The sequence below is a fragment of the Mya arenaria genome, chromosome 17 (genome assembly GCF_026914265.1).
Source record: "Mya arenaria isolate MELC-2E11 chromosome 17, ASM2691426v1".
NCBI classification, from domain to species: Eukaryota; Metazoa; Mollusca; class Bivalvia; order Myida; family Myidae; genus Mya; species Mya arenaria.
The window spans coordinates 25,523,346-25,549,905 of record NC_069138.1 but is presented as its reverse complement, the minus strand read 5'-3'; the positions used below and the strand labels follow the sequence as shown (position 1 = coordinate 25,549,905).

The 26,560-nt window shown below is 36.3% G+C and overlaps 1 protein-coding gene across 3 annotated transcripts in view; it reads left to right on the top strand.

The window, feature by feature from the left end:
- Positions 1-220: 220 nt before the first annotated feature.
- The window catches only part of LOC128224159 (uncharacterized), a 70,403-nt gene continuing 44,063 nt past the window's right edge, over positions 221-26,560 (top strand). For 2 of the 3 annotated variants that reach the window (XM_052933880.1, XM_052933878.1), the window contains exons 1-15: positions 221-523; positions 1,599-2,209; positions 5,204-5,322; positions 5,844-5,900; positions 7,051-7,210; positions 8,058-8,176; positions 8,406-8,462; positions 12,754-12,913; positions 14,408-14,532; positions 15,544-15,652; positions 19,538-19,678; positions 22,832-22,985; positions 23,811-24,017; positions 24,487-24,556; positions 25,416-25,496. In XM_052933880.1, the coding sequence (XP_052789840.1) occupies positions 351-523; positions 1,599-2,209; positions 5,204-5,322; positions 5,844-5,900; positions 7,051-7,210; positions 8,058-8,176; positions 8,406-8,462; positions 12,754-12,913; positions 14,408-14,532; positions 15,544-15,652; positions 19,538-19,678; positions 22,832-22,985; positions 23,811-24,017; positions 24,487-24,556; positions 25,416-25,496 (2,343 nt within the window). In that variant the 5' untranslated portion in view covers positions 221-350. The remainder of the gene's footprint in view (positions 524-1,598; positions 2,210-5,203; positions 5,323-5,843; positions 5,901-7,050; positions 7,211-8,057; positions 8,177-8,405; positions 8,463-12,753; positions 12,914-14,407; positions 14,533-15,543; positions 15,653-19,537; positions 19,679-22,831; positions 22,986-23,810; positions 24,018-24,486; positions 24,557-25,415; positions 25,497-26,560) is intronic. The other variant, XM_052933879.1, reaches the window with a different exon arrangement.

The window sequence follows — 26,560 nt, the reverse complement described above, 5'->3', positions numbered from 1 at the left end:
TGGCTTTTCGCACTTTAGATGTACCACGTTAACAATGTGATGGTCGAAACTTCGAATTATTATTTTTTACATCTTTATATCCGAATATAGTATATATGAAACTTGTTTTTTTTTACATCAAATGGAAATGTAAATTAAAAATGCATTAAAACATGCATTTGCAGCTATATTGTGAAAAATTAATTCGAATGCATGTCTGTCACGAAAAGTCTGCGAAAAATCGAGATTCTGCAATGTGCAAAAGATTTGCCAAAATGTTCTCTTAAAACGAATGTACTCTTAAATTGCATCATATAAACATCTTAGATTTTACTTTTATTCATGTAAACGTAGTGTTATAAAGACTGACAATGAGTAACACTGCCGAAAAAATAGATCAGATAAAGAAACATGTTCGTGCTCTACTCATTTCGTCCCCGGTTGAACTAACAGTTGGCGAATTGAGGAGAGATTTCCATAACTTCCTTGGAGAACCACTGGACTTCAGATCACTGGGATACTCAACTTGTGAAGATTTCCTGAGGTAAATGTTATACAGAATGCTTACATTTTTATTTTTTTTATTATTATTTTATAGAATCTACAGCTTTATATTAATGCTCTGAATTCTATAATAACTTGATTTGGAATAACGGTAACAAAGTTTTGAACATTTGGCCCATTGAATAAAGTTTGATCATTCGGCTGATTGTTTAAATCTTTTGTAGACATTGAAGACTAAGTAATGTGATGAATTACCTAGTCAACACCAGGACCTGTTGATTGCATCATCATCGATTCGAGACCTGTGCCAAACAAACTCCATAAATCTATTAAGATACATGTAAAATAGATGTCAAATGTTGTTTCATATATTTTTGAACATCATAAAATATTTCTTCTTTGAAAGTTAATAAAGTGGTAAAATCAAAGTTCTAAAAATGTATGATAGCCCCATCAGGTTATTTTTCAGTTACATATACACAAAATGCCCGCTGTAATCTTTCCTGGTTTTTGAATGCCTCATCATGACAGTGGGCATAGAGGGGGAAAATCTTCCCTTACTAAAAAAAGCAAGAAACAGTACAGACCCAATTTGTTCAATGTTTGTGGGGATTTGTTGCAGCAGTGGCCTTATATGTAGGTGATATTGGCTGAAGTACCTTAACAGTCTTTATTATTTCAGCAAATTGTTGACATTTTTCTCTTTTAACATCATAGTGGGTGCAGCCATCTGTTTTGGTATGGTGACAAATTTAAACAGGGCTTTCGAAAGAGTCTGAAACCCAGAAGTCAGTACTTCTTAAAGTCTTAAGTTCCGAGTGTCAAAATCAGATTTTCAAGGTTCATAATACTTTTTTCTGATTTCGATGCCTTTGTGCGTTATTCATGTTTTTTCATTTGTTTCCCTTCGACCACACAATGGGGGAGACGAGCTCTATTAAAAAAAAAAAGTAATCTCTAGTTGATATTTGATTTGATTTGCATTTTGTCAGAAAATAGCGCAGTTGTAATGTGTTGTAATTTATGTATATCTGACATGAAATAAATTTTCTTTCGTCTTGTATCTTGTTTCTTAATAATGTAAATTTGCAAAATTTGCTAAAATTGTGTTTTAGGGATATTGAGGATGCTGTGCAGATAGGCTACAGAAATGGCATGATGACCCTGAAGGCTAAAGCAGATGAGACAACACAACATATAGTACGGCTGGTGTCAAAACAAAACGTGAGAAATCGTAATAAGTTTGCTGTCAACAGACAGAGGAACAGAGGATCCAGCCATTATGTGATCAACTCTCGCTTTGCTGGTCCTGCCCCAAGTCAGCGTCCGATGCCTCGGCACATGGTCCCCCCACCACCGATGGTGCCTGCCAATCTCAGAATCAAACTGAAGGAAATGTTCAAATCCTTCCCTACTGGAATAGGGTTAACTCAGTTTGACACAGCATTCTGCAAACTGTATGGGACAGGTATCAACTACCGCCAGTATGGGTTTCCCGACCACTATGAATTTCTCAAGTCAGTTTCAGACATTGTGAAGCTTGAACAAATAACTAATGAATTGAGAGTGGTTCCTGCAATACAGACACCTGTTAACATTGTGTCATCCCCTGAAAGGAGCAGAGATATATGCGCAAGGGACTCTAACAGTATGGTCAGTGTGAATGGCAACATCTTACCCACAGAGACTGGGGATGGTGGTGTGAGACGGCGTTCAAGAGGAAGAGGTAAGGAAATAATAAGTTACACGTTAAAAATTCTCTGTGCCCTAAAGTAATCACCCTGTTCGTCTGTCAACATTTTTTCAGCCGTTCAAGATATCAAATTTATACTATCTAAACTTCCTCACAGAAACAACACGCTCTTATTGTAACAAGTTATGAATGCCATGTTTTTTTATATACAACTTTATTTTTGGGTGTTGATGTGAATTTAATTGTGAAATAAAATTTTTGGAAGCCATTATTTTTTTAATCCAGCAAGGTTAGATGCTGTAAGCTGATTGTCCAAAACCCAAGATTTGATTGAACTTAATTAATGACAGGGATAGGGTGAGATTGCCGATGGTCTTGCTGTGTGGAATAAACTTTTTTAAGCTGTTGATGGTAGCATGCAGTACAACTGCAAGTTATCGCAATTAAATTGCATTGTGGCACCAATTAAACCTTTTAAAGATGATGAGTCAGGTAACTGGAAACAACTAAGCAGAGTGAAAACTGTGTGTATTAAAGGAAATTCAGAAACCCAGATAAAATCAAAGAGATCCAATAAGTGATGGTATGCCTTCTCAGTTCAGGGCCAGGGTCATGTTAATGGGAAGTGATTGGCTAGCTGATAAGCCATTGCAGAAACTCAGGAGGCATCTGGTATGAATGCATAGGACTGAATGGAAGTCAAGACATATGATAATGAGTATGTAGTCCCATGCAGTCCCTTAGGGCCAAAACTGGCCACATACTGGATACTTCTATCTGGGCTTCTAGATTTCTGAAAAAAAAATTAATGGAGATTTTTTACCTTGGATGAGGAAAAATATATACCTTATCAGTAGCGGATTGGGCCAAATTTCGGCCCCATTAGGGCAGAAAAAAACGTATTAAATGATTAATACACAATACGAAATTTCATAGGTAGCATTGCTCCTACCTGAAGTTTTAATATCATTTGGAACCATTGCCCTAAACCCTGATATTAATTTTATAAAGCTTCTTGCGCTGAACCCTCTGTCCTATGAGATTGTTGTTTTCTACGGGTGTTTGGATAAATTGATATGATATGAAACGTATTATGTAACTGTTAACTATTGTATACTGGATCATGAGTATGTTTTGTTTCTCCCATGTTACAGATTAGAAAGGATGATGATGATCAGAAAGTATATGTTTTCATTGACTGGTTACTATTGTTTTTATGCCCCCGAAGGTGGGCATATTAAAATCTCACCGTCCGTCCGTCCGTCCGTCCGGCTCTATAACTTTCCCTTGTATGGACAGATTTTAAAATAACTTGCCACATGTGTTCCACATACCAAGCCGACGTGTGGCGTGCAAGACTCGTGTCCCTACCTCAAAGGTCAAGGTCACACTTAGTGTTTATTCACAATGGAGTGCTGCATATAAGGACATAGAGTATAGGTTGTCGTGTCCGGGCTGTAACTTTCTCTTGTATGGACAGATTTTAAAATAACTTGCCACATGTGTTCCACATACCAAGACGACGTGTCGCGTGCAAGACCCGTGTCCCTACCTCAAAGGTCAAGGTCACACTTAGTGTTTATTTACAATGGAGTGCTGCATATAAGGACATAGAGTATAGGTTGTCGTGTCCGGGCTGTAACTTTCCCTTGTATGGACAGATTTTAAAATAACTTGCCACATGTGTTCCACATACCAAGACGACGTGTCGCGTGCAAGACCCGTGTCCCTACCTCAAAGGTCAAGGTCACACTTAGTGTTTATTCACAATGGAGTGCTGCATATAAGGACATAGAGTATAGGTTGTCGTGTCCGGGCTGTTACTTTCCCTTGTATGGACAGATTTTAAAATAACTTGCCACATGTGTTCCACATACCAAGACGACGTGTCGCGTGCAAGACCCGTGTCCCTACCTCAAAGGTCAAGGTCACACTTAGTGTTTATTCACAATGGAGTGCTGCATATAAGCATATAGAGTATAGGTTGTCGTGTCCGGGCTGTAACTTTCTCTTGTATGGACAGATTTTACAATAACTCGCCACATGTGTTCCACATTCCAAGACGACGTGTCGCATGCAAGACCTGTGTCCCTACCTCAAAGGTCAAGGTCACACTTAGTGTTTATTTACAATGGAGTGCTGCATATAAGGACATAGAGTATAAGTTGTCATGTCCGGGTTGTAACTTTCTCTTGTATGGACAGATTTTAAAATAACTTGCCACATGTGTTCCACATACCAAGACGACGTGTCGCATGCAAGACCCGTGTCCCTACCTCAAAGGTCAAGGTCACACTTAGTGTTTATTCACAATGGAGTGCTGCATATAAGGACATAGAGTATAGGTTGTCGTGTCCGGGCTGTAACTTTCCCTTGTATGGACAGATTTTTAAATAACTTGCCACACGTGTTCCACATACCAAGATGACGTGTCGCGTGCAAGACTCGTGTCCCTACCTCAAAGGTCAAGGTCACACTTAGTGTTTATTCACAATGGAGTGCTGCATATAAGGACATAGAGTTTAGGTTGTCGTGTCAGGGCTGTTACTTTCCCTTGTATGGACAGATTTTAAAATCACTTGCTACATGTGTTCCACATTCCAAGACGACGTGTCGTGTGCAAGACCCGTGTCCCTACCTCTAAGGTGAAAGATACACTAAGTGTTTATTCACAAGGGAATTCTGAATATAAGGACATAACAGTGTAGGTTGTCGAGTATGGGTGGTATTTTTTTATGTTCAGAGGCAATTTAAAATAACTTGCCATATGTATTTGACACGTAAAGGCAAGATCAACTTTTCATGTACTGACCTTGTTCGTAGGTCAATGTCACATTCGGGGGCATTCGTCACATACTGTGACAGCTCTTGTTCTTCTGAAAACCGTTGTTACCAGGAAAGTGCAGATACTGCAGTGGGCCAGTCTAGGAGACAACATGGCTCATCTTAGTCATTGGACCTTCTGGAAACAGAAATGAAATATGTACTTAAGCATGTTTTTTTGACTGGTTTCTGTTTCTCCTCCAGGGAAACGTCTTTCACAACTAAGTGGTGACTCTATAGTGGGCTCGTCCAGAAGCGAACAAAGCTTGCCTCAGTCCCATGGCTCTGATCCTTTTGGCCAGCTAGAGAAAGAAATACAACAGGTAAGGCATTTTTATACCCATACCCTAATCCACCCCCTATACATTTAAGAAAAGTTGAAATACAAATTTATTATTATATAGTTAATATAAATTGATAATGAAATTATCAATAGAATACAATAGATATATGTTCATAAATGAACATACATTTATGCAAAATCTCATAAAAAGTTTATAGAAAGGTTAAAAGCACAATGAGAGGAACTGCAGTGAAAAAGAACCATAACTCTATCATCAGCATTGTCATTTTAGGTGGGATTTCTAAATATAACCCTGCCTTTTCCTATCACAGGGCAGCATTTGGGAGTGTATTTATCACATTAAATGATAGTTGTAGTTTGGACTGATTTTGGAATTTTGAGCCAAATTCCTGCCAAAAACATGTTTTGGAAGCATTAATGTTTCTACACTAAACTACTTTCACATATGCTCAAAATTTGAACATAATTAAAAAAGGTTATGTGTATACTTCGTTTGTTTTTCTTCTTATATCTATAAGTTCCCCATTTGATTTGTTTTAGGTGCTGGAGAAGTATCCTAATGGTGTATGGGCAGCTAGATTCTCAGCTGAGTTCAAGGTCAGGTCTTCATGAAAAAAAAAGTTAAATATTTATTTCATGAAAAAAGACGAGAAAAAATAAGAACCCAACCAAATCTGGTTTTACATACAATAGATTCCCATCAAATTTTGTTTTACATACAAAAAACACACCAAATCTGGCTTTACATGCAAAAGACCCCCACCAAATCTGGCTAACATACAAGAAAACCCCACCAAATCTGGCTTACATACAAGAAAAAAACCCAAAATCTGGCTTAACATACAAAAGAGTTAATATACAAAAGAGCCCCACCAAATCTGGCTTTACATACAAGAGCCCCACCAAATCTGGCTTAACAGACACACGACCCCCACCAAATCTGGCTTAACAGACAAAAGAGCCCCACCAAAACTGGCTGAACAGACAAAAGACCCCCACAAAATCTGGCTTAACAGACAAAAGAACCCCACCAAATCTGGCTTAACAGACGAAAGACCCCCACCAAAACTGGCTGAACAGACAAAAGAACCCCACCAAATCTGACTTACAGACAAAAGAACCCCACCAAATCTGGCTAAAAACTTTTAAGTCTACCACCAAGACCCCACCAAAACTGGCTGAACAGATGATAGACCCCACCAAATCTGACTTAACAGACATGAGACCGCAACCAAGTCTGATTTATTAAACAACTTTTGGTCAATTGTTTAAAACTTTGTTAACGACATTGCTGTATATTTAAGGAGAAATATATAAATACACATTATTGTGTATGTTGATATATTCGAATTAAATAAGCGCATCTGAAACAGTTAATTTGTGAGTAGTTCCTCAAAAAAACAAGTGTGCACATCAAACTCTCAGAGTAATCAAGATTTGAAAGTTAACGAACAACGGTACCTTTTACAACATCGTGAACTATAACAAAGTTCTGAACAATTTGTCCTTTGAAGTTCTTTTTTAAGATAATTTTTCTTATCTGTGTAGGAATTTGATTTTTATTTCATATGTAGAACTTTTATTTTGGGGTATTTTGTTCCTGTAGGTAAGTCTTGAGGGGAATTTCTTAACACTCAAAAATGGCTGAACTTGTTAAATTTTACTTACCTAACTTTGAATGAGAAAAACTTTATTTAGTAAATCTTTTTTCCTATAATCATGTATATTTAACATGTTACATATATAGGCAATGCACAAGAAGGATTTTGACTTCCGGGAAAACCATTACTTGAGTGTGTTGGACATGATGGGGAGTTTCCCAGGTGTGGTCACGATCCGTCGCCCCAATGCTGAGGGTGACTGTATATTCTATGATGCCCGCCAGTGTGTATCTGATGATGACCAGGGTAAGTCTGTTATTCTTGTTATGTAGTTATTGGGAGTTTCCTACAATTGGTTGAGAATAGACGTCCTGTAAATGCTTATGGTGTTATAATGCTTTATGATTCCCGCATGTCCTTGCATCATGATGAGGTTTCCTGCCCCTGACAATCAGGGGTGGTTTCATCAAGTTATGTGACACATACTGAAAGTCAAAATATTTTCACATTAATAAAATGGAAACAACTGGAATAAACCAAACATACAAACATTTAAAGAGGCACTTTATAGGTTGATGCCAGCATTTTTTATTTTTTTTAAAGCATTATTGTTTAAAAAAAATATGATTTAGGTACAGACAAAAAATATTAGCCTTTATAAAAGGGTTTTTAGCTCACCTAAGCACAAAGTGCTCGGCTGATTATCCGTCTTCCGTCCGGGGGCAACGATTTGTTATCCTTTGTAAACAGTTTCCTTCAAACAACTTCTCCTAAACCACTGGGATTTTTGCAACCAAACTTCACAGTAATGTTCCTTAGGTGGTCCTCTCCCAGATTCCTTCAAGATAAGTGGTTCCATGCAGAACTTGCAATGGCAAAGTATTTGTGAAATGTGTGGTTCACTTATTGCTTCCCTTTGAATGTGAACAGTACAAAAAAAAGTAATGCCAGTAGAAAATTGGCCCTTGTGGGCCTCTTGTTATTTCCAGTAAAGTGTTGTTTACAGGAGAGTGCAGATACTTGGGTGGACCAATCTAGGAGTCAACACGGCTCATCCATTCATATGGCCTTGGTCATATGGACCAGCTGGAAACAGAAATGATATATCAACTGAATCATGTTTTTCATTGCCTGGTTATTGTTCCTTTTCCAGAGGAACATCATTCACAGCAAAGTGGACACCCTGAAGTGGGAATATCCAGAAGTGAACACAGCTCATCGAAGTCTCATAGGTCTAGTCATATGGAACAGCTGGAAAGAGACATACAAGAGGTCAGGGTATTTTTTAGGCTTATTTTGGGGATTTTGGGCTGATTGAAATCATCTTTTTTATTTGAGAAAAATCCTTGATTTTATGTTCAGTTGTACTTAAATTTTATTTATTACTACATGAAACTGGTGTCACATATGATCTGTATTTAAACATAAGTAAACAATATTCTACATGAACTCACTGTATGTATTTCTTGGTTTTATAGTGTACCTTGTTTGATCGTTTTAGGTGCTAGAGAAGCACCCTCATGGTGTATGGGCAGCTAGATTCCCAGCCGAGTTCCAGGTCAGACCTTAAAAAATAGTCTGTATTTACACATTTTATATATTGTAACATAACGAAAAAGCAGAACATTTAAAGTCAAAAATCATGTTTAAGGCCTTATCAAGCATATTTGCCTAGTTGAAAGGCTCAGTTACAGTAAATCATTGTGTATAGGGGGCTATCATATATAGGATGCTAGAAAAAATATGAGAAAAATCAAGTTTCCATTTTAGTCTGACAATGTTTTTGTTTTTTTAATTTGAATTCATCAATACCGATTGTTTTCTAAAGTATGTATTGCGTTGTGGAAATGGCTCAAAAGGCAGTCTGATACTTAACCCTTTCCCTGATAGATAAGTGACCATATAAGCTACCACTAGTGCATGCCCTTATCTGTAAAATGCTTATCAGTACCTAATAGGGAGCTGGCCCCTTTCAGAACCCTATCTCCATAGAGGTATTGGAAAATTCAGTAAGAAATTGATACCTGCTCTGCTAAGATCATAATTAGAAGTAGAAGGAATCATTTTATCATTTTGATGTGAGTGTATGATTTTTAGAGCATAAAATTATCTTTGTTATGATATAAATTTTATTTCTGTCAGATGTATAGTTCCATAATATCATTTGTTCAAACATATTTTTTAGCCAATTTCTATCACAAATCTGCACTTACAGGCATGTTTGGCTGTATATAACTGCATATTTGATGAATAATTCAGACTAATAAGACTGTAAATATTGCTTTTAAAACATTTTAAAAAAACAACTGTGCTGTATTATTTTTGGGGTTTCTTACATAATTGACCATGGGTGAAAAAGAAGGAACAAGACTTTAAAACTATAAAAACGTTTACTACAAGTAAATTCACTGCAGATGCATATTGTCATATCACATATAAGTTTATTATTATCCGTGTATTCACAACAAAATACTAACTTTGATTAACAGACGTAAGGGGACATTTTTATTACCGGATTAACATTCCATTTTTGGAAACAGAAGTGACAAATGAAATGTGTTTATTCAAGCCAGACTCTTGTTTACTACATCGTAAATCAGCCATTTTGACACATTTCTAAACCATGACAGGTGACGTCATTAGCGCGTGATCAATAGGATATATTTATATGATATTAATTATTGGTAGTTTTAAATAGCTAGTGACGTGTATGGGTATTTTCCATTAAAAAAAACGAGACAAGCATGCGTCAAGCATGCGCTGTGAACTTTTAAGGCGTGTTTGACCTCTGTCTCTTTTAGTCGCGATTTTCCGAAAATCTTGAATAGTAACATCATCTTTTTTCATTATTTATATGATTAATTACTGTACGTGCTAACATAAATGCATCAGATTATATCAGAATAACAAACAATTAACGGCTTTATCAAGAATAGAAGTTGCCAGCGTATTTTTTTCATTTAGGTCGCTTCTGAAACCCAAAGACACTACCTGTGTCATTATGACCTCGCCACGTGATATATGGTTTCCGCGAATTTTATTGGTCGTTATAAATACGAACAATCTCTTGTACATTATGTTGGTCAAAAATGGGTCAACCATGCGGAAAAGGCACGAGACTGAAAGAAAACATCGATGTTTTAGTGCTGTTGTATGGATTTTACTCATGTCGCGAATGGATTAATTTATTCAACAACTTTACATAATGACAAGGTTATTTTATTGCATAATTCACTTTATTCTGTATCATTAGTAATATAAGTAACATTTAATAGGCGTTTTTGATCGTTGATGATGTTTATTTTGACAATTGAAAATGAGAGTCGTAGAATCGCGTATCTATCGGGTTATCGATAGAGCGTAGAATAGCGTATGTATGAGGCTATCGATAGAGGCGAAGAAAAGCTTATCTATCATGCTATCGATAGAGGAGTAGAATGGCGTATGTATCAGGGAAAGGGTTAATATAAAAATGTTAATGAAAAAAAATTAACAGTGAATAAACAGCTAACTTTATTTTTTACAAAAAAACACATTTTCTTAACAATCAACATTGAAATATGGCACAAAATTGCTCAGGTTTTTGATAATTTATTAGTTTTTTCTCATTTGCCAAAGCAAAGTGACAAGAAGGAATTCTTTTCAGAGATTTTGATGTTGGACAATCATGGTTGTGCTTTATTCACATGTTTATTACTCATTTACATTTCTCACAAATAAATTTTTGTTATTAACTTCACCCAATTATCTTCTCAAATGCCTATATCAATTAAAAGTGGTCATGCATAAATGGTGATAATCAGTTTTTCACACCTTATCAAATTTCTTTTCATATGTCAGTGCACTTTTTACAACTTGCGAAAATTGTAACAATTGGCTATTGTCCACGCTTTTGAGATAATGCGTGAACTTATGACCTTCAGGTAAACAAGGTTTTGCACCTGATTTGTGTATCTGTGACTGGCAATAGTGCTCGAGTCCTCGATTTATTAGGTTTCTCTCCATTGTCAGTATATTTTATATGAAAAGAGAAGGAATAATTAAGGCGTGAGGTGACAAGTGATTATCGATTTGTAACCAGTAACTGTACCTATAAGCAGCAGTCAAACTCGATGATGTCAGTAACTCCGCCCATTATGTAAATTGACGGATAACCTTTTCGCTATTAAAATACGATGGCTGTGAAAAACAACAATGCTAAGTTATCAATATCAAATTTGATATTTCGTTTTAATATAGTTTATTTATTAGCTATAATAAAAAGAAAGATCTTTAGGGTTTAAATGCGTAACAGATAATCCTTGTACAAACATCATCTTAAATGCGCGGGAAACAGGTGCCCGTTTACTTCCTGACAAATTTTTAATCAAAGTGAAAGGAGAACTGTTGGACATGGTTAAATCGTTGTCAGTGTACAGTACAGTAAGGTTCTATTTTATACCTTTTAATTGCATAAGAACAATTATAGGAATATTGGCAATATAAACATCGAGCGTTTTTGTTTTTAATTCCGTAATTTGAAAGTGAAACTGAAAGTAGAAAAGAGAAAAATGTCATAGCACAATCGCTGGTTCATATATATCGGATTTGACAATGATGCATTGGATAACAGAACTAATAGTGCATGCACAATTCTTATCAACCATTAAATAAATGATATGTTTAACAGTCAGAAAATATTTTTCTCTTTTTTTTTAACCTTTTTGAAAGCTTTATTAAATATAATATAAGAAATACTGTTTTTATTTTCTGAACTTTTGATGACTACATTATTATATGTATCACTATTATTTATCTCCTTTAAAAATATTAAAGGGGGGGGGGGGGGGTCAGTCTGCGAGAAGTTCACTGCTCCCTCAAATTTCGACCTAGGATGAGCCCTCTACACTGAATTATTGATGCATCATCCAGATTGAGGAACATTTATTGAATTATAGAAACTGTATGAGAGACTGCACAATAAGACGGTCAGAATCGTAAGGGAATTGCATTCAAACTTCCATAAATTAAAAAGAGTGATACTTTATGGTGTTTTAGTTTGGGCTAGTGAAATTGGTTTTCGGGCTAGTAAAAATACCTGTCTGGTAGCCTGAGTGGGCTAGTGGATTCAAATCCGAATTTCGTACACTGTATTTGTTTTGAATACAGAATCATACAAGTACTACGTTAGAACTATCGTACAATTTAGAAACTTACAAATAACTACTTTTATTTGTTGTTGTCTGCTGATGCTAGCTGTACCCAATTTTCTACTGCCGTTATAACTAAATCCATCAATTGATGTAAGACGCGTTATTTTGAAGTGAAATGTGAACAAACATATTTCCGCCTGAATTTGACTTTGGAAAAAATAGCCTAATATGATATATAAGACGTAGGTATTTTATTTATAATTATCTGGGGAAAAATGTGTGTCCTATATACAATGATATACAGTAGTAAAATAATTTAAACACAGAAATATCACAAACTCCTGTCTGACATCATTGGAGGAATGCAAAACAGATGAAAATGTTCCTGGGTGGGGAGGGTTGTAAAGCATAACAACACATTGACATGTGAAACTGTTTATTAACATATAACATTGTGTCTCATTTGTGCCATGTTTATAGTTTTGTTCTAAATGTTAAATGGTTCTGTCCAATATTTGAGAATACTGATGTCATGTGGATGTTACACCATGTATATAATGGGTAAATAAAACACTTTCATTTACAAGTTTTCATTTTTCCCCTGGCAAAGGTCATGGGCCTTCACTTTTGAAAATGGCCCCTAATTTTCATGCCTGCTGGACCATTCAGCCCCATCTTTTTCAATCCTTGGCAGAACACTGTAATATGTATATATAGGAGATGCACAAGAAGGACTTTGATTTCCGGGAGAGCGGTTACCTGAGTGTGATAAACATGATCGAGAGTTTCCCAGATGTGGTCAAGATCCGTCGCCCCAACGCGCAGGGTGATTGGATACTGTATGATGCCCGCCTGTCCTTATCTGACGATGAACAGGGTAAGTTTAATATTATATTCTTGTTTTGTAAGCATTTCAACATGAAAGGGAGTTTTCTAGGCTTGGTCAAAGTTTGTTTTACCTATTCTCTGAGTGGCTGGATGATGTATGATGCCCGCTTGTTCTAACATGACAATGAATTAAGAGCATCTTCTATTTTGATTGGGTGATTTTCCGTCGTTCGTTATCAACATTTTCCTTCAATGCCTTCTCCAAAACCACTGGGACAATTTCAACCACCAAACTTCACAGGGGTGTTCCTCTTCCAGATTCTTTCATTAAAGATTGTTTAAAGCAGAACTCTGGTTTCCATGCCAACCTAAAGGAATAACTTTTTAGAAATCACTTGCCCGATTTCAACATTATTTAACAGAAATATTTTTTAAGCGTACCTCTTTCAAATTCCTTCACCCCATTATGGTTTGTAAGAGTTATGGCGGTTAGTAACTTTTTAGATAAATGCATATATTTCATTTTTATATGGGGGAGCATTTCTGCGGACTGCGCTAGTATGTTGTCCAATCAGGTGAGCCATAAATAGCCATCCTGGCTCTCGTGTTGATATGCACTTCAACATCCTAGGACTCTGGCATTGTCAAGATGCCACTCCCGTACATTCAAGGGTTGTTCAATCAATGCATGCAAGACCAATGTCTGTTGGTCAAGGTTAAGCTCACATTTAAGTGTCATTTGTCAAAATGCTCGTACAATTTGGCATATCTGGGCTGTAACTAGGCCATGCTAAGGGATTTTGAATTACTTGGTACAAATGTTTACCTTAAAACACACTTAAAAGTCTTGGTCCAAATTCCTTTTAATTTTGCTAGTCCAGGTTTAAACATGTCAATGCATTGAGAGATATTATTCAACTTGGCACAGATGTTCACGGTGAGAAGTTGACATGTCACATGCAAGATCCATGTCAGTAGGTGAAAGGTCAAGGTCACAATTAAGGGTCTTTGGAAAAAAATAATTGTATGTGTTTAGAAATAAAATTACTTTCGCGTAATTGTAATCATGTTGAGGAGGTTGCCTTTCCCCTGAAGAATGCGCTGATCAATATAACAAGATGCATTTAATATTCATAAAAAACACTGATATTTACCTCAGCACCTATTCACAGATCTGTTTTATGATTTCCATTAAGCAGTGGTCTAAAATGTGAATTTTTTGCCGACAGAGTTTTAGCATGTTAAGGGAATAAAGAGTTACCCTTGTCCCTCTGTATGCCTATACATCACTTGTTCCATTTGCACAAACCCTCTTACTATGCAAATTGGAAACCTGTTCTCTTTGCTGTAATGGGGCTGGTTTAGTTATTATCTTAGGGTTGGTGTTGTCGTTGTCATTGTCATAGTGTAAAAAGTTCAATTTGAACTATGAGTGAGGCCCATGATACTGGGTTTTATAACTCCTGAGTTAAGCCCTTTGCGACTGAAAAACATAAGCATTGGTGTTTGCTCCTGGGCACTCATGAACTGAAATATGTTGTAGAGGAGACATTGTTGAAGCATCACAACGATGAGCGCGTAGAGAGGGAACTGCGGGAGAATGTGAAGAAGATATTGTTTATCAAACACCGTGGTATACCCCTTAAGCAGTTTCCCATTATCTACAAGGTGTGTATATCGATTTCATGTCTCCATCTTAAAAGCATATAATATACAATGTGCATTGGTTTACATAATTTTGTCAGGGCATTCAGATCTTTTTTCTGTAGCCAAGTTGGTTCCATTTACAATTCCTAAAGCATTTTTGTGTAAAGATAATTAAGAAATTATTGTATAGTGCTTCATTATCCACCATTGTATTCTTAATGGACTTGCCTGAATTAAAACCGTTCTAAAGATGAATTTTAGCATAGTAATTAATAATAATTTAGTTATGACCCATTTTTAACTGAAAAGAAACATAAACAAATGAGTGAGACAATCATTGTTTTATTGTATGGCTTTTATAAACAGTTTACAAAATCGTGAAGAAAAGCACAATGATTTTTCTCTACTGATAAAGGCGTAAGCTTAAACATTATGGTAAAAAGTTTAATGAAACAAATCATGTTTATGTGTTTTTTTAAAAGTATAATTGAAAAAAGGGGGGTAATTTAAAAAATTTTAAATAAATCACAGATCTATTTCTGAAAATAATCCCACATTTGATGCGTAAAAAAGATTTCACTCCGAAATTAAAGCTTTTCTGATTGATGGTTATGCTTGTGATTATGGCTTTTATAGTAAATATATCTTACTTGTTGAAAATACACAGTTAAGAAAATATTGGTTTTATGGAGCTATTTGTTCTTATTTTGTTTAAACTTATTTAATTTTACAACGATTGTGAAACAATCATTGAACCTTATATTAATCACTCTTGTTGGCACGATGTTGGGCGCGAGTGTGCTCTTGTGTTGTGGGGGAAACTGGAGTACCCGGAGAAAACCCACTTTTCGGGCTTGGTGACCTCAAACCAACTTCTTATTTTGCACACATGTGCTAAAACATTACATGTACATTCTGTTTTTTTATTATCATATTCATAGGGTAATAATTCTAAATGATCATGCGTTGCATATGCTTGTATCTACATAAATGTTCTGTTCTGTTCTGTTCTTATGCATTGTGTTGTTTCAGGAGTGTACAGGCCAGGATTTGCCAATAAAGGAGCTAGGGTTTAACTCTCCAATAGACCTCTACATCAGTCTCGCTGACTCAATACTTCAGATAGAATACTCCCACAATGGTACATACATATTACAGCAGGGCTTTTCTATAGTACACACAGGTCCTACTATCGGACCCATTCCCAAAGCAAAATATATTTTTCCCAATCTTCAGAAAAAATAAAAATAAAAATTATGAGTCTTTATACCCCCACAAACGAAGTTTGAGGGGGTATATAGGAGTGAGCTTGTCTGTCGGTCGGTCTGTCTGTCGGTCGGTCGGTCTGTCGGTTTTCATGGTTTCTGGACGATAACTCATGAAAGGCTAAACGGATTTGAACAATTTTTGGTACACAGGTGTAACATCAGAAGATACAGATCAAATTCGATATTGGGGCTGGTGGGGTCAAGGTCACTGTTACTTAAAATAGAAAAATGGTTTCCGGACGATAACTCATGAAAGGCTTGACAGATTTGAACATTTTTTGGTACACAGGTGTAACATCAGAAGATACAGGTCAAGTTCGATAGATCCTTCAAAAACTAAATGAGCAAATATTTACCTTAAAAGTAATTGACACTTGGAAAGATGAACAAACAAAACAAATCCAGCATGCTTCATTTGAACCAGATGCCAGTGGAATACCAGCAGAACTTAAGTATGGCATATTTGCCACAGTAGTGCTTACTACAAATATTGACCTGTCAGATGGACTAGTTAATTCGGCTACAGGAACAGTCCCGGGATTTATTCCCAGGTGGATAAGGATGCATTCAAGCCCAGATATGTACTTGTAAAATTTGATGATGATCGTGTTGGAAGAAAAGCTGGTGAATGTTCTAGATGTCTTATTCCAGAAGAGATCAGCTAGAGCATCAGCTAGTTTTTCATGTCAGCAGTGTAACTTCTAAATTACTCAACAGATTTAAATAAAACAATACATGCATGATAAAAGAAGATGCAGTGTGCAGTAACCTTGGAGTTATGGCCTCTTTTCAAAGGAATGGTTTGCCATTCCTGTGTCCAGGCGGCATTTGGGGGTATTCGTCACTCCTGTGACAGCTCTAGTTTTACCTGTACTGGTTCATTCAACATCCTAATAAATTATGTGATGTAAATTTTTTGGGATAATTGAATTCATAAATCATTGATTTTCATCACATTCAGAGATCAGTATGAAATATTGTCTGTCATGATTTATTGCAATAGATTTTTACACCCCAAGGATTGGTATTCCAGCCATTTTAGGTATTTTCTATGTGAAAAGAAACTTAAATTTAATTATTTCCTCATTAGCAGGAGACTGAAAAGCTTGTTCTTTTAATTGTCAAATTTCCCAATGAAGGCATATTCCTGACAGAAATTTTCCCAAAATGTTTAGGGTATTTTTCCCCAAATGGGCAGAGAAAGCCCTGTACAGTCTTTGTTATTTTGTATTATTGTTTCTGAAGTATTGCAAAAAACTGAGTTACTTATTGTGATGCTGTCTGCAGGAAGTAGAGCTGCTATCATCTTTTACTTGGAATATTTGAGGGTCCATGATAACTAACAGTAACAAGACTGAATTCAGACTCAGACTCAGAAAAACATTTTTTTAGATGAAAAATAATGTGTTATCAACTTGTGTAAACAACTGTATTATTTACAAATAGTAAATAGTAATACTTTAACTTTTTCAGATGACAAAAAAATAAGATGTCTTGCATTCTTTTTACATAATTTCTGTAAAAAATTGTATTATTCTCAAATAGTATTTATTCAACCATTTTTCCATAGTGTATGCACTGCTTAAAAGAAAGTTACAATTAAATAAAGATCTGCCTTTTTGAGTGTTGAGTCTGAACTCTGGCTTGAGAGTCTGTTAGTAATTACAGCCTGCCATCTGGTACAAATACTGAATAATTATTATCATGTTTAGTGAGTGCCTTGCATTTTCAATGTTTCATGTCTTAATGTAAACAGATGTTAGGGGAACATATCACATAGTTTTGTTTTTACCTGAGAAAACATATTTTTCAACAAAAATCTTGCTTACTTTTCTTTCCATCAACTCATTAAAAGATGTCTCAGGTTTATGATACATGCAAGTAACAAAAATAAAGGGTCAAGTGTATACCATAGTATTTATCAAATCAAATCAATGTATCTGCAGCCTCATGCATAGTTTATGTACAGGTTATCTCCCTTCATTTAGTTATATGATAACCACTGGAGCATGGCATACGGATTGCCGGATTGCCTGCCTTAGTATTTATACATGTACATAACTTGTTCACAATTTTATGAACTGATCAAATAACTCTTTTATTGGCAATTGTAATCGTTAATTTTTGAAACAGTTGATAAGAATATTATCAATCTGAACTATGGTTTGAAACTTAATTGTCAGAGCACAATATTTGATTTAACAAACAAATCATAAATTTAGGACTATTTAAAATGCAAATACTCTAAACCATACTGGCTCGCACAAGTTTTACCCTAGTATATATTGACCAGCGAAATCAATCAGTATTGGGAGTCCGCTGCACACAGTATATCATACGTACTAGACTACGGTCAACCTTGATATGAAACAGAAATTGTGAAATTTGCTTACTTGCTGTGTGTGTCCCTTGACTTCCTTTTGGCAACTTTTCTTTTGAAACAGACTGTAAGTCCGTCAGTTTCAGGCCTTTCATTGGTCATTGAGGAAAGGATTTTAAAATTACTTGATGCATAAAACTGATGTGTTATGTGCAATATACAAGTTTCAAAGGTTAAGGTCACCTTATTAACAGGTTGGTCAATAAGGCCTAAAAAACAACAACATTTGGTTGCATTACCTGAGCCCACCTACGAAATAGGCGCCGACCCTACAATTTTTATAGTCAGTTTGAAATAAAAAAAAAATGAAAAAAATAAATACATTTTTTGTTTGTTTTTTATTGCTTTTCAATATGAAGTTTAAAACCTTGATTGCTTTATACAGAAGGTTACTTTAACACCATTATCCAATGATGACATTCTAAAGCCTAATGAAAAATTTAAATTAAAAAGATTATAAAGCCTACCTACCCTACCTATTTTCAAAAAGGCTGTAACCCTAACCAAACATTTTTTTTAGGCCTAAGCAGTAAAGTTGGTAATGCCCATGCTGTAACTTTGTCATGAACAGAGGGATTTTAAAATTACTTGACACATGTGGTTGGTACATAAGGAAGATGTGTTGTGTGCAATACACACTTCCTTACCTCTTATTGACTCCGAGACACATCATCCATCATGGGTACTGGCAAATGCTTATAGTTTATGATGGCTCTGAATTCAGATATATTAGGAATTGCATAATCTTTTGAACTTGATTGCATTTTGGGGCATTGGTCACTTCATATGAAAAGTTTTGTTATGTATTTATAAGGTTATTATTTCTCCTAACTATTGTACAAAAATTAATCGTCAGCTAGAATTATGTGATTTAACAAACAAAACACACATTCAGAACTACATAACATGTGAATGCTGTAAGCCATACAGGTACAACAATAAGCTTTACACTAATATATATAAAGACAGGATAACCCATTCAATGTTGGGAGTCTGCTATACACAGTATATCATGCTATCTAGCTGCGAGAGTTAACTTACTGATGGATTCAGGAGTTGTGTAATTTCCTGGATGTGGGAGTTGTGTGACTTTCTGACTTCAATCAGAAGTTGTGAAATTTGAGTACTTTCTGTGTGTGTCCCTTGACTTCCTTTTGTTAAAATTCTGTTCATTTTTTTTTTTAATTATTATTTAAAATGATACGTAAGAAATAATAAAAATTATTTCATTTGTCAGTAAGAAAATAATATATATATATATATGGTGGTCTGGTGGAGATTTATGACCAGACCATTCCCAGCCAGCAGGTAGATTGAGATTGTGTTAACATGCATTCCTAATTGAAGAATAAGCTTTGACTCTGTCTATGTTTACCAGGTGAAATGCTGCTGTTCCCTGTAACATCAGATGTGGATCATGTGGCGAAGATGGAGAACAGTTTCCCATCCAACTCCCGGGGTCAGGGAGATGGCCTGGACCAGATAGTCGGTAAGCAAGATGGCCTGGACCATATAGTCGGTAAGCAATATGGCCTGGACCATATAGTCGGTAAGCAATATGGCCTGGACCATATAGTCGGTAAGCAAGATGGCCTGGACCATATAGTCGGTAAGCAAGATGGCCTGGACCATATAGTCGGTATGCAAGATGGCCTGGACCATATAGTCTGTAAGCAAGATGGCCTAGATCATATAGTTAGTAAGCAAGATGGCCTGGACCATATAGTTGGTAAGCAAAATGGCCTAGACCATATAGTCGGTAAGCAATATGGCCTGGACCATATAGTCTGTAAGCAAGATGGCCTGGACCATATAGTCGGTAAGCAAGATGGCCTGGACCATATAGTCGGTAAGCAATATGGCCTGGACCATATAGTCGGTAAGCAATATGGCCTGGACCATATAGTCTGTAAGCAAGATGGCCTGGACCATATAGTCGGTAAGCAAGATGGCCTGGACCATATAGTCGGTAAGCAAGATGGCCTGGACCATATAGTCGGTATGCAAGATGGCCTGGACCATATAGTCGGTAAGCAAGATGGCCTGGACCATATAGTCGGTAAGCAAGATGGCCTGGACCATATAGTCGGTAAGCAAGATGGCCTGGACCATAAAGTCGGTAAGCAAGATGGCCTGGACCATAAAGTCGGTAAGCAAGATGGCCTGGACCATATAGTCGGTAAGCAAGATGGCCTGGACCATATAGTCGGTAAGCAAGATGGCCTAGACCATATAGTCGGTAAGCAAGATGGCCTAGACCATATAGTCGGTAAGCAAGATGGCCTAGATCATATAGTCGGTAAGCAAGATGGCCTAGACCATATAGTTAGTAAGCAAGATGGCCTGGACCATATAGTTGGTAAGCAAAATGGCCTAGACCATATAGTTAGTAAGCAAGATGGCCTGCAAGATGGCCTAGACCATATAGTTAGTAAGCAAGATGGCCTAGATCATATAGTCAGTAAGCAAGATGGCCTAGACCATATAGTCGGTAAGCAAGATGGCCTAGACCATATAGTTGGTAAGCAAGATGGCCTAGACCTTATAGTTGGTAAGCAAGATGGCCTGGATCATAAAGTCGGTAAGCAAGATGGCCTAGACCATATAGTCGGTAAGCAAGATGGCCTGGACCATATAGTCAGTAAGCAATATGGCCGGGACCATATAGTCGGTAAACAATATGGCCTAGACCATATAGTTAGTAAGCAAGATGGCCTGGACCATATAGTCAGTAAGCAAAATGGCCTAGACCATATAGTTAGTAAGCAAGATGGCCTGCAAGATGGCCTAGATCATATAGTCAGTAAGCAAGATGGCATAGACAATTTGGTGGGTAAGTAAGATGGCCTAGACAATTTAGTCTGTAAGTAAGATGGCCTAGACAATTTAGTCTGTAAGCAAGATGGCCTAGACCATTTAGTCTGTAAGCAAGATGGCCTAGACAATTTAGTTAGTAAGCAAGATGGCATAGACAATTTGGTGGGTAAGTAAGATGGCCTAGACAATTTAGTCTGTAAGCAAGATGGCATAGACAATTTGGTGGGTAAGTAAGATGGCCTAGACAATGTAGTCAGTAAGCAAGGTGGCATAGACAATTTGATGGGTAAGTAAGATGGCCTAGACAATTTAGTCTGTAAGCAAGATGGCATAGACAATTTGGTGGGTAAGTAAGATGGCCTAGATAATTTTGTCGGTAATCAAGATGGCCTGGACCATATAGCTGGTAAGCAAGATGGCATAGACAATTTGGTGGGTAAGTAAGATGGCCTAGACAATTTAGTCTGTAAGCAAGATGGCCTAGACAATTTGGTGGGTAAGTAAGATGGCCTAGATAATTTTGTCGGTAATCAAGATGGCCTGGACCATATAGCTGGTAAGCAAGATGGCATAGACAATTTAGTCGGTAAGCAAGATGGCCTATTGGTGGAATTAAACCATGTATATATCAAAGAAACACTATGCAGCTTTTGAAATCCTTTGATGCTTCTAAACACATATTTCAATGAAGTTTTTGCTCAATTATAAAGATTAAAAGATAAAAAGATAAAGAACTTAGGCGGATTGAAGTATTGGATAATCTAGTCAGTTTTTCAAGTAAATTTAAAACCTACTGTAATTATGTTTCCCCTTGGACTAAAGGAAGGCAAATATATTTTGCCATTGTTGTCTGTTATTCTGTCAGTCACGTGTCATCACAAAATAATGTGTCACTCATATCTTGAAAAGTATATTAGCCGGAGTGACAAAACTTTACAGGAATGATAAGCAGCATCCTCATTTGCGGTCTTAAAAAAAGGTCTCTGGCTGTACCCAGTAAGTTAAAGAGTTTAAGTCGTTGATTTAATATAGCCTAGCCAGCATGCAATCTTGTGTCACACACATCTCCAAAAGTAGTTTAGCCAGAGTGATCAACCTTGACAGGAATGTTAGGCAGCATATGAAGTTACACTCATTGGGTTTTGTGTGTGGCTGCCCCCAGAAAATGCAGTTATGACCCTTGACTTGGCCAAAAATAGCATACAGAGCATGCAGGCATGTCTCACGGTTCTCAAGTTTTGTGTGTGGTTGCCCCAAGTAATGAAGAGTTATGACCCTTGATTTGCCTCAATACTAGCCTGCAGAGCATTCAAACCTATCTCCAAATGTGTATGTCCAAGTTTGTATCAGCCAGAGCCAAACACTTGATGAAAATGTTAAGCAGCATGTGAAATTGTTGGGTTTTTGTGTGTTCCTTTGCCAAATAAGAGCAAAATAATGGTCCTTGATGTAGTTAAAAGTAGTCCATAGAGCATGCAATGTGGCACATACGAAGTTTTGCACCTGGAGTAAAGTTAGTGGCTGCCTACTGTAAAGCATGGAAATTTATGTCATACCTTTTTCAATAATTACATGAGGTAGAGTCATGAAGCTTAGAGGACTGTTAACAAGCATGTGAATCTGTGCATCTAGGGTTTTGATTTAGATGAATGCTTTCACTTCAAATAACATTCCTTAAACATGATATGGACAAGAAGACAACTTCAGTTTTAAAGCTATTCTTGTTTAGAAGCCTTTTTGTTATGTTGGCTCTCTGTATTTGGCTTTTGTAGCATTCCATCTATAATTCATAAAAAGAAATGATAAAAAATGAGTTAGTGCCTTTAATAATAATCCACTGTCCTGTACTTCCCAGGTGCTGGCTGCCACTATGTGCCTGTGATGTGTCCAGATGCCAATGATTATGTGGAACTATTTGTGACGAACGTCATCCACCCTGGGTTGTTCTGGGTTTACTTACGACACAAGGACAAATCCATCGCACTTGAAGAACTTATGGATGAACTAGAGTAAGTAGTTTGAATCCAGTTGCCACTATGTGCATGTAAAGTGTCCAAATGCCCATGAATACATGGAACTATTTGTAACAAACATATCCCATCCCGGGCTGTTCTTTGTCTGCTTACACAAGATGAAAACACTCACACTGAAAAACTTAGCACAATCAAACCTGTATCAAGAGGCCACCTTTGGGAAAAGGTCCAAAGTAGCTGCTTAAAGCAGGTGGCCACTTAAACCAGATTCAAAATTTCTGCGAGTGTCAGTGACAAGGGATAAGTGGCCTGCACATACTTTATATAGTAAAAATTTACGGGGGGAATAAGGAGTGGCCCGATAAGGCAGGTGGCCTTTTAAAGCAGGTGACCATTCAACCAGGTTTGTCTGTAGATGAATCGAATGAAACGGGTGCAGACGTTTCCAGAGACAATACACACATGTATAGCAAGGCCCATAACTCTGGTTTTGATAATAATTGAGTTATGCCATTGTTCTTTTGAAAAAAAAGCCTCAAAAGACGAGCATTGGCGTTCACAGGCTCTTGTTATAATAGTTAATCAGAGAGATGGTTACACTTTAAAGGAGAACAATATATAGATTGATGCAAAAATAGTTCTTTTTTATTTGAATGCATCATAATGTTGAACTGATTGGAATTGATATGATCAAAAAAAAATAAAGGATATGATTTAGCTATGTGGCCACAAATTCCCCAGTTGAAAAACTTAGCATCAAAATATCGCTTATATCTGTACATAAATCATATGGGTTTTTTATACACCTATTTTATGCCCCTTTAAACAACATGTACAATTATGTGGTTACTTATTGTACAGAGAAGAGTACCGAGACTGTGGGGACAAATACCAAATACCAGAGGAGTTAATCAAACCAGGCCTTGTGTGTGCTACATTGTTTCCCGAGGACAACAACTGGCATCGAGGTGTGATTCTTGGGAAGAGTATGGCCGGCCTTGTCAAGGTCTACTATGTGGACTACGGCAACACCAATTTTGTATCCATCAACACCCTCAAGTTCCTCAAGTATGTCTGATTTGTTTGCATAATATATATTATTGTACAATGTTGTAGCCTGCATAGCATGACAGGCATATGGGTATTATGTTTTCTTTCAGTGCTGTGTGCAGCATCATACTTTGCCTGCTTTCTAACATGAGCATTTTTTTATAGAATCTTTACCAAACTTGTTCACAAAGTTCATTGGCCTAAAACCTCAATATAATTTGATGAACGGCTAGACCACATTTTGTTGAAAGATCTTAAGCATAACAAGCTTGAGTAGTTTTTTTTATTGAGCAAAACTTCAAACTTAAATCTTGAAATAACTCAATAAAAATGTGTTATTTTGATTACCTTTAAGATTATTTCCTTCTAAAGTTAAAATTTTCTTATGACTGTAAATATTACACAAATTATACCAATCACATTTTAAGGGATCTAAGATGTTTCGAGAAATATTTTTATTACAAGTATTGTTATAATTTGGTTTCAGGGAAAAGTTTATGGTGTTGCCAGCGCAGGCCATCCAGTGTCGAATGGCTCACATACAGCCTAACGGATCTGTGAGTTGTAGTTTTAATGTTTAAATGCTAACATCAAAAGATTTCAAGATCTATAGTTTCATTCGGTACAAACAGATTTTGTTACAATGCAGAATTTTCAAATTCAGGTAATACCGAAATTTGTCAGTATCGTACGTAGATATATGAAATTTGACTAAATTTGATTAAATATTTGATGTTGAATACTGACATTGGGAAATGAAAATGACAAAATATCCTTATACTTTAACAAGAGAATATTATCCTTGATATTATTACAATAATACTCTCATCAATTAGTTCCATGACAGCTTTGTAGTACAGTTTAATCTTTGAACAAGGCCTGTTTAAGTAAGAACATTCTCGAGATTTTAAGCAACCTTCGGTATCAGATGTACAAATAATCATTTTATCCAGCTGTTGGCAATTGTGTTAAATTACAATACCTGGTAATTTCATGTAGTTTTGGTTCTATTTGGAAGGGTATTGAATTCTGATTACTTATATGTAAAATAGATGAACAAACAGTCATTACAGATAAAGTTATGCCAGTTTGTACTTTAGTTCTTTAGTTCATCTAAAATTGGAAGTGAAACTACCAATTTTTCAATCTTTCAAGGTCAAAACAGTGTGTTTGCAGTATTTTTATCAGTATAATGTTTATATGATATTCCTTTAGACTTTAAATGTTTTGAAATGATACCAACATAATATGGGGTCACCAGGCATCAATATTTCACACTGTTGTTCATCAGTATTAAAAAGTATACATTTTGGTAATGCAACTTTTTGGTACAAACATTTAATTGCTAAAGGGGCACATGCTGACTGCAAGTTATGTAATTTTTTCACGTAATACTTTACAATTGTGTCTCTTCAGAGTTGGAAACTGAAAACCCACAAGCGCCTTATCGAGCTGACAAGAGAGAAAGCCCTGGTGGCGTTCATCTGTGAAATCAGGGTAGGTGAAGTTTCAAGGGGGTAAGATTAGACATGCCTTACTGAATCCATTCACTCCATTGGCCAGCTATTTTTACAGTCCAATCAAATCACTCAGATTCTACTCTTAAATTTAAGTTCGATCGGAGTTATTTATTGATTACCGTATACCACCCAAAGTCATCAAGTTATAAACAGTAATAGTTCTACAGAGCTTTTAGACCGACAATAGATATATCAATTTTTTGTTGCTGTCACCCAACCTTACAAGTGCCCATGAAAATAACTACAGTTGATTCTTGTTGGCTCAAACAGAAATCAGCTGTAGTAATTTTCGTCCACTTGAATCATTATAACCACTACCATGTAACATATGAGCAAATGGCAGCGTTCGACACTAACGGGAGTTATTCGGAAAATTCGGCTCGGACTACCGGATTTTCCGTCTAGGCAGTCCTCAATTTGAACTTGTGTCAATTAAAGATAGCTTGTATTTAAAGTCAGCTGGTGACATGTTTGCTAAAAAAAGTCAGATCAACTGATAATACTTACCACACCAATCGAGCACAGCCAATCAATTAGAACCTCTTGTTGGATTTAGCGACGCAAACAAAATACAGTAAGAAAACCAGAAAAATCACTTTCCAGACAGGAAAATATAAAAATAGGCCAGATTGAACCATGCAGACCTAATTACATATTAAATTTAAGCAATAAAAAGAGGTCCATTGTACAAAAATCAAGTCAACGAGAAAATCCAGACAAGCAAGATTGAGCCAACAGGATTCAACTGTGTGTCATAAAAAATTATTATCTTTATGATTAACTACATATTTTTCTTAAATCTTAAAATTGCACTCGTATGAATTTAAACAGTGTGCATTGAGTGATTTGATAACATAGGCTTTCAATATTTTAAGCTAGGAGTGTGTTTAAATACATATAGTAATTATTTTGTGTTTTTTCCCACCAAAACAAATTTGACATAAGTGATCTTTGGGTGAACTAAAAGTTAGATAATATCTGTTAAAAAAATAAAAACCTTGAAACCAAAGGTGGCTTTGTTTCCATGGAAACACTTTCCAT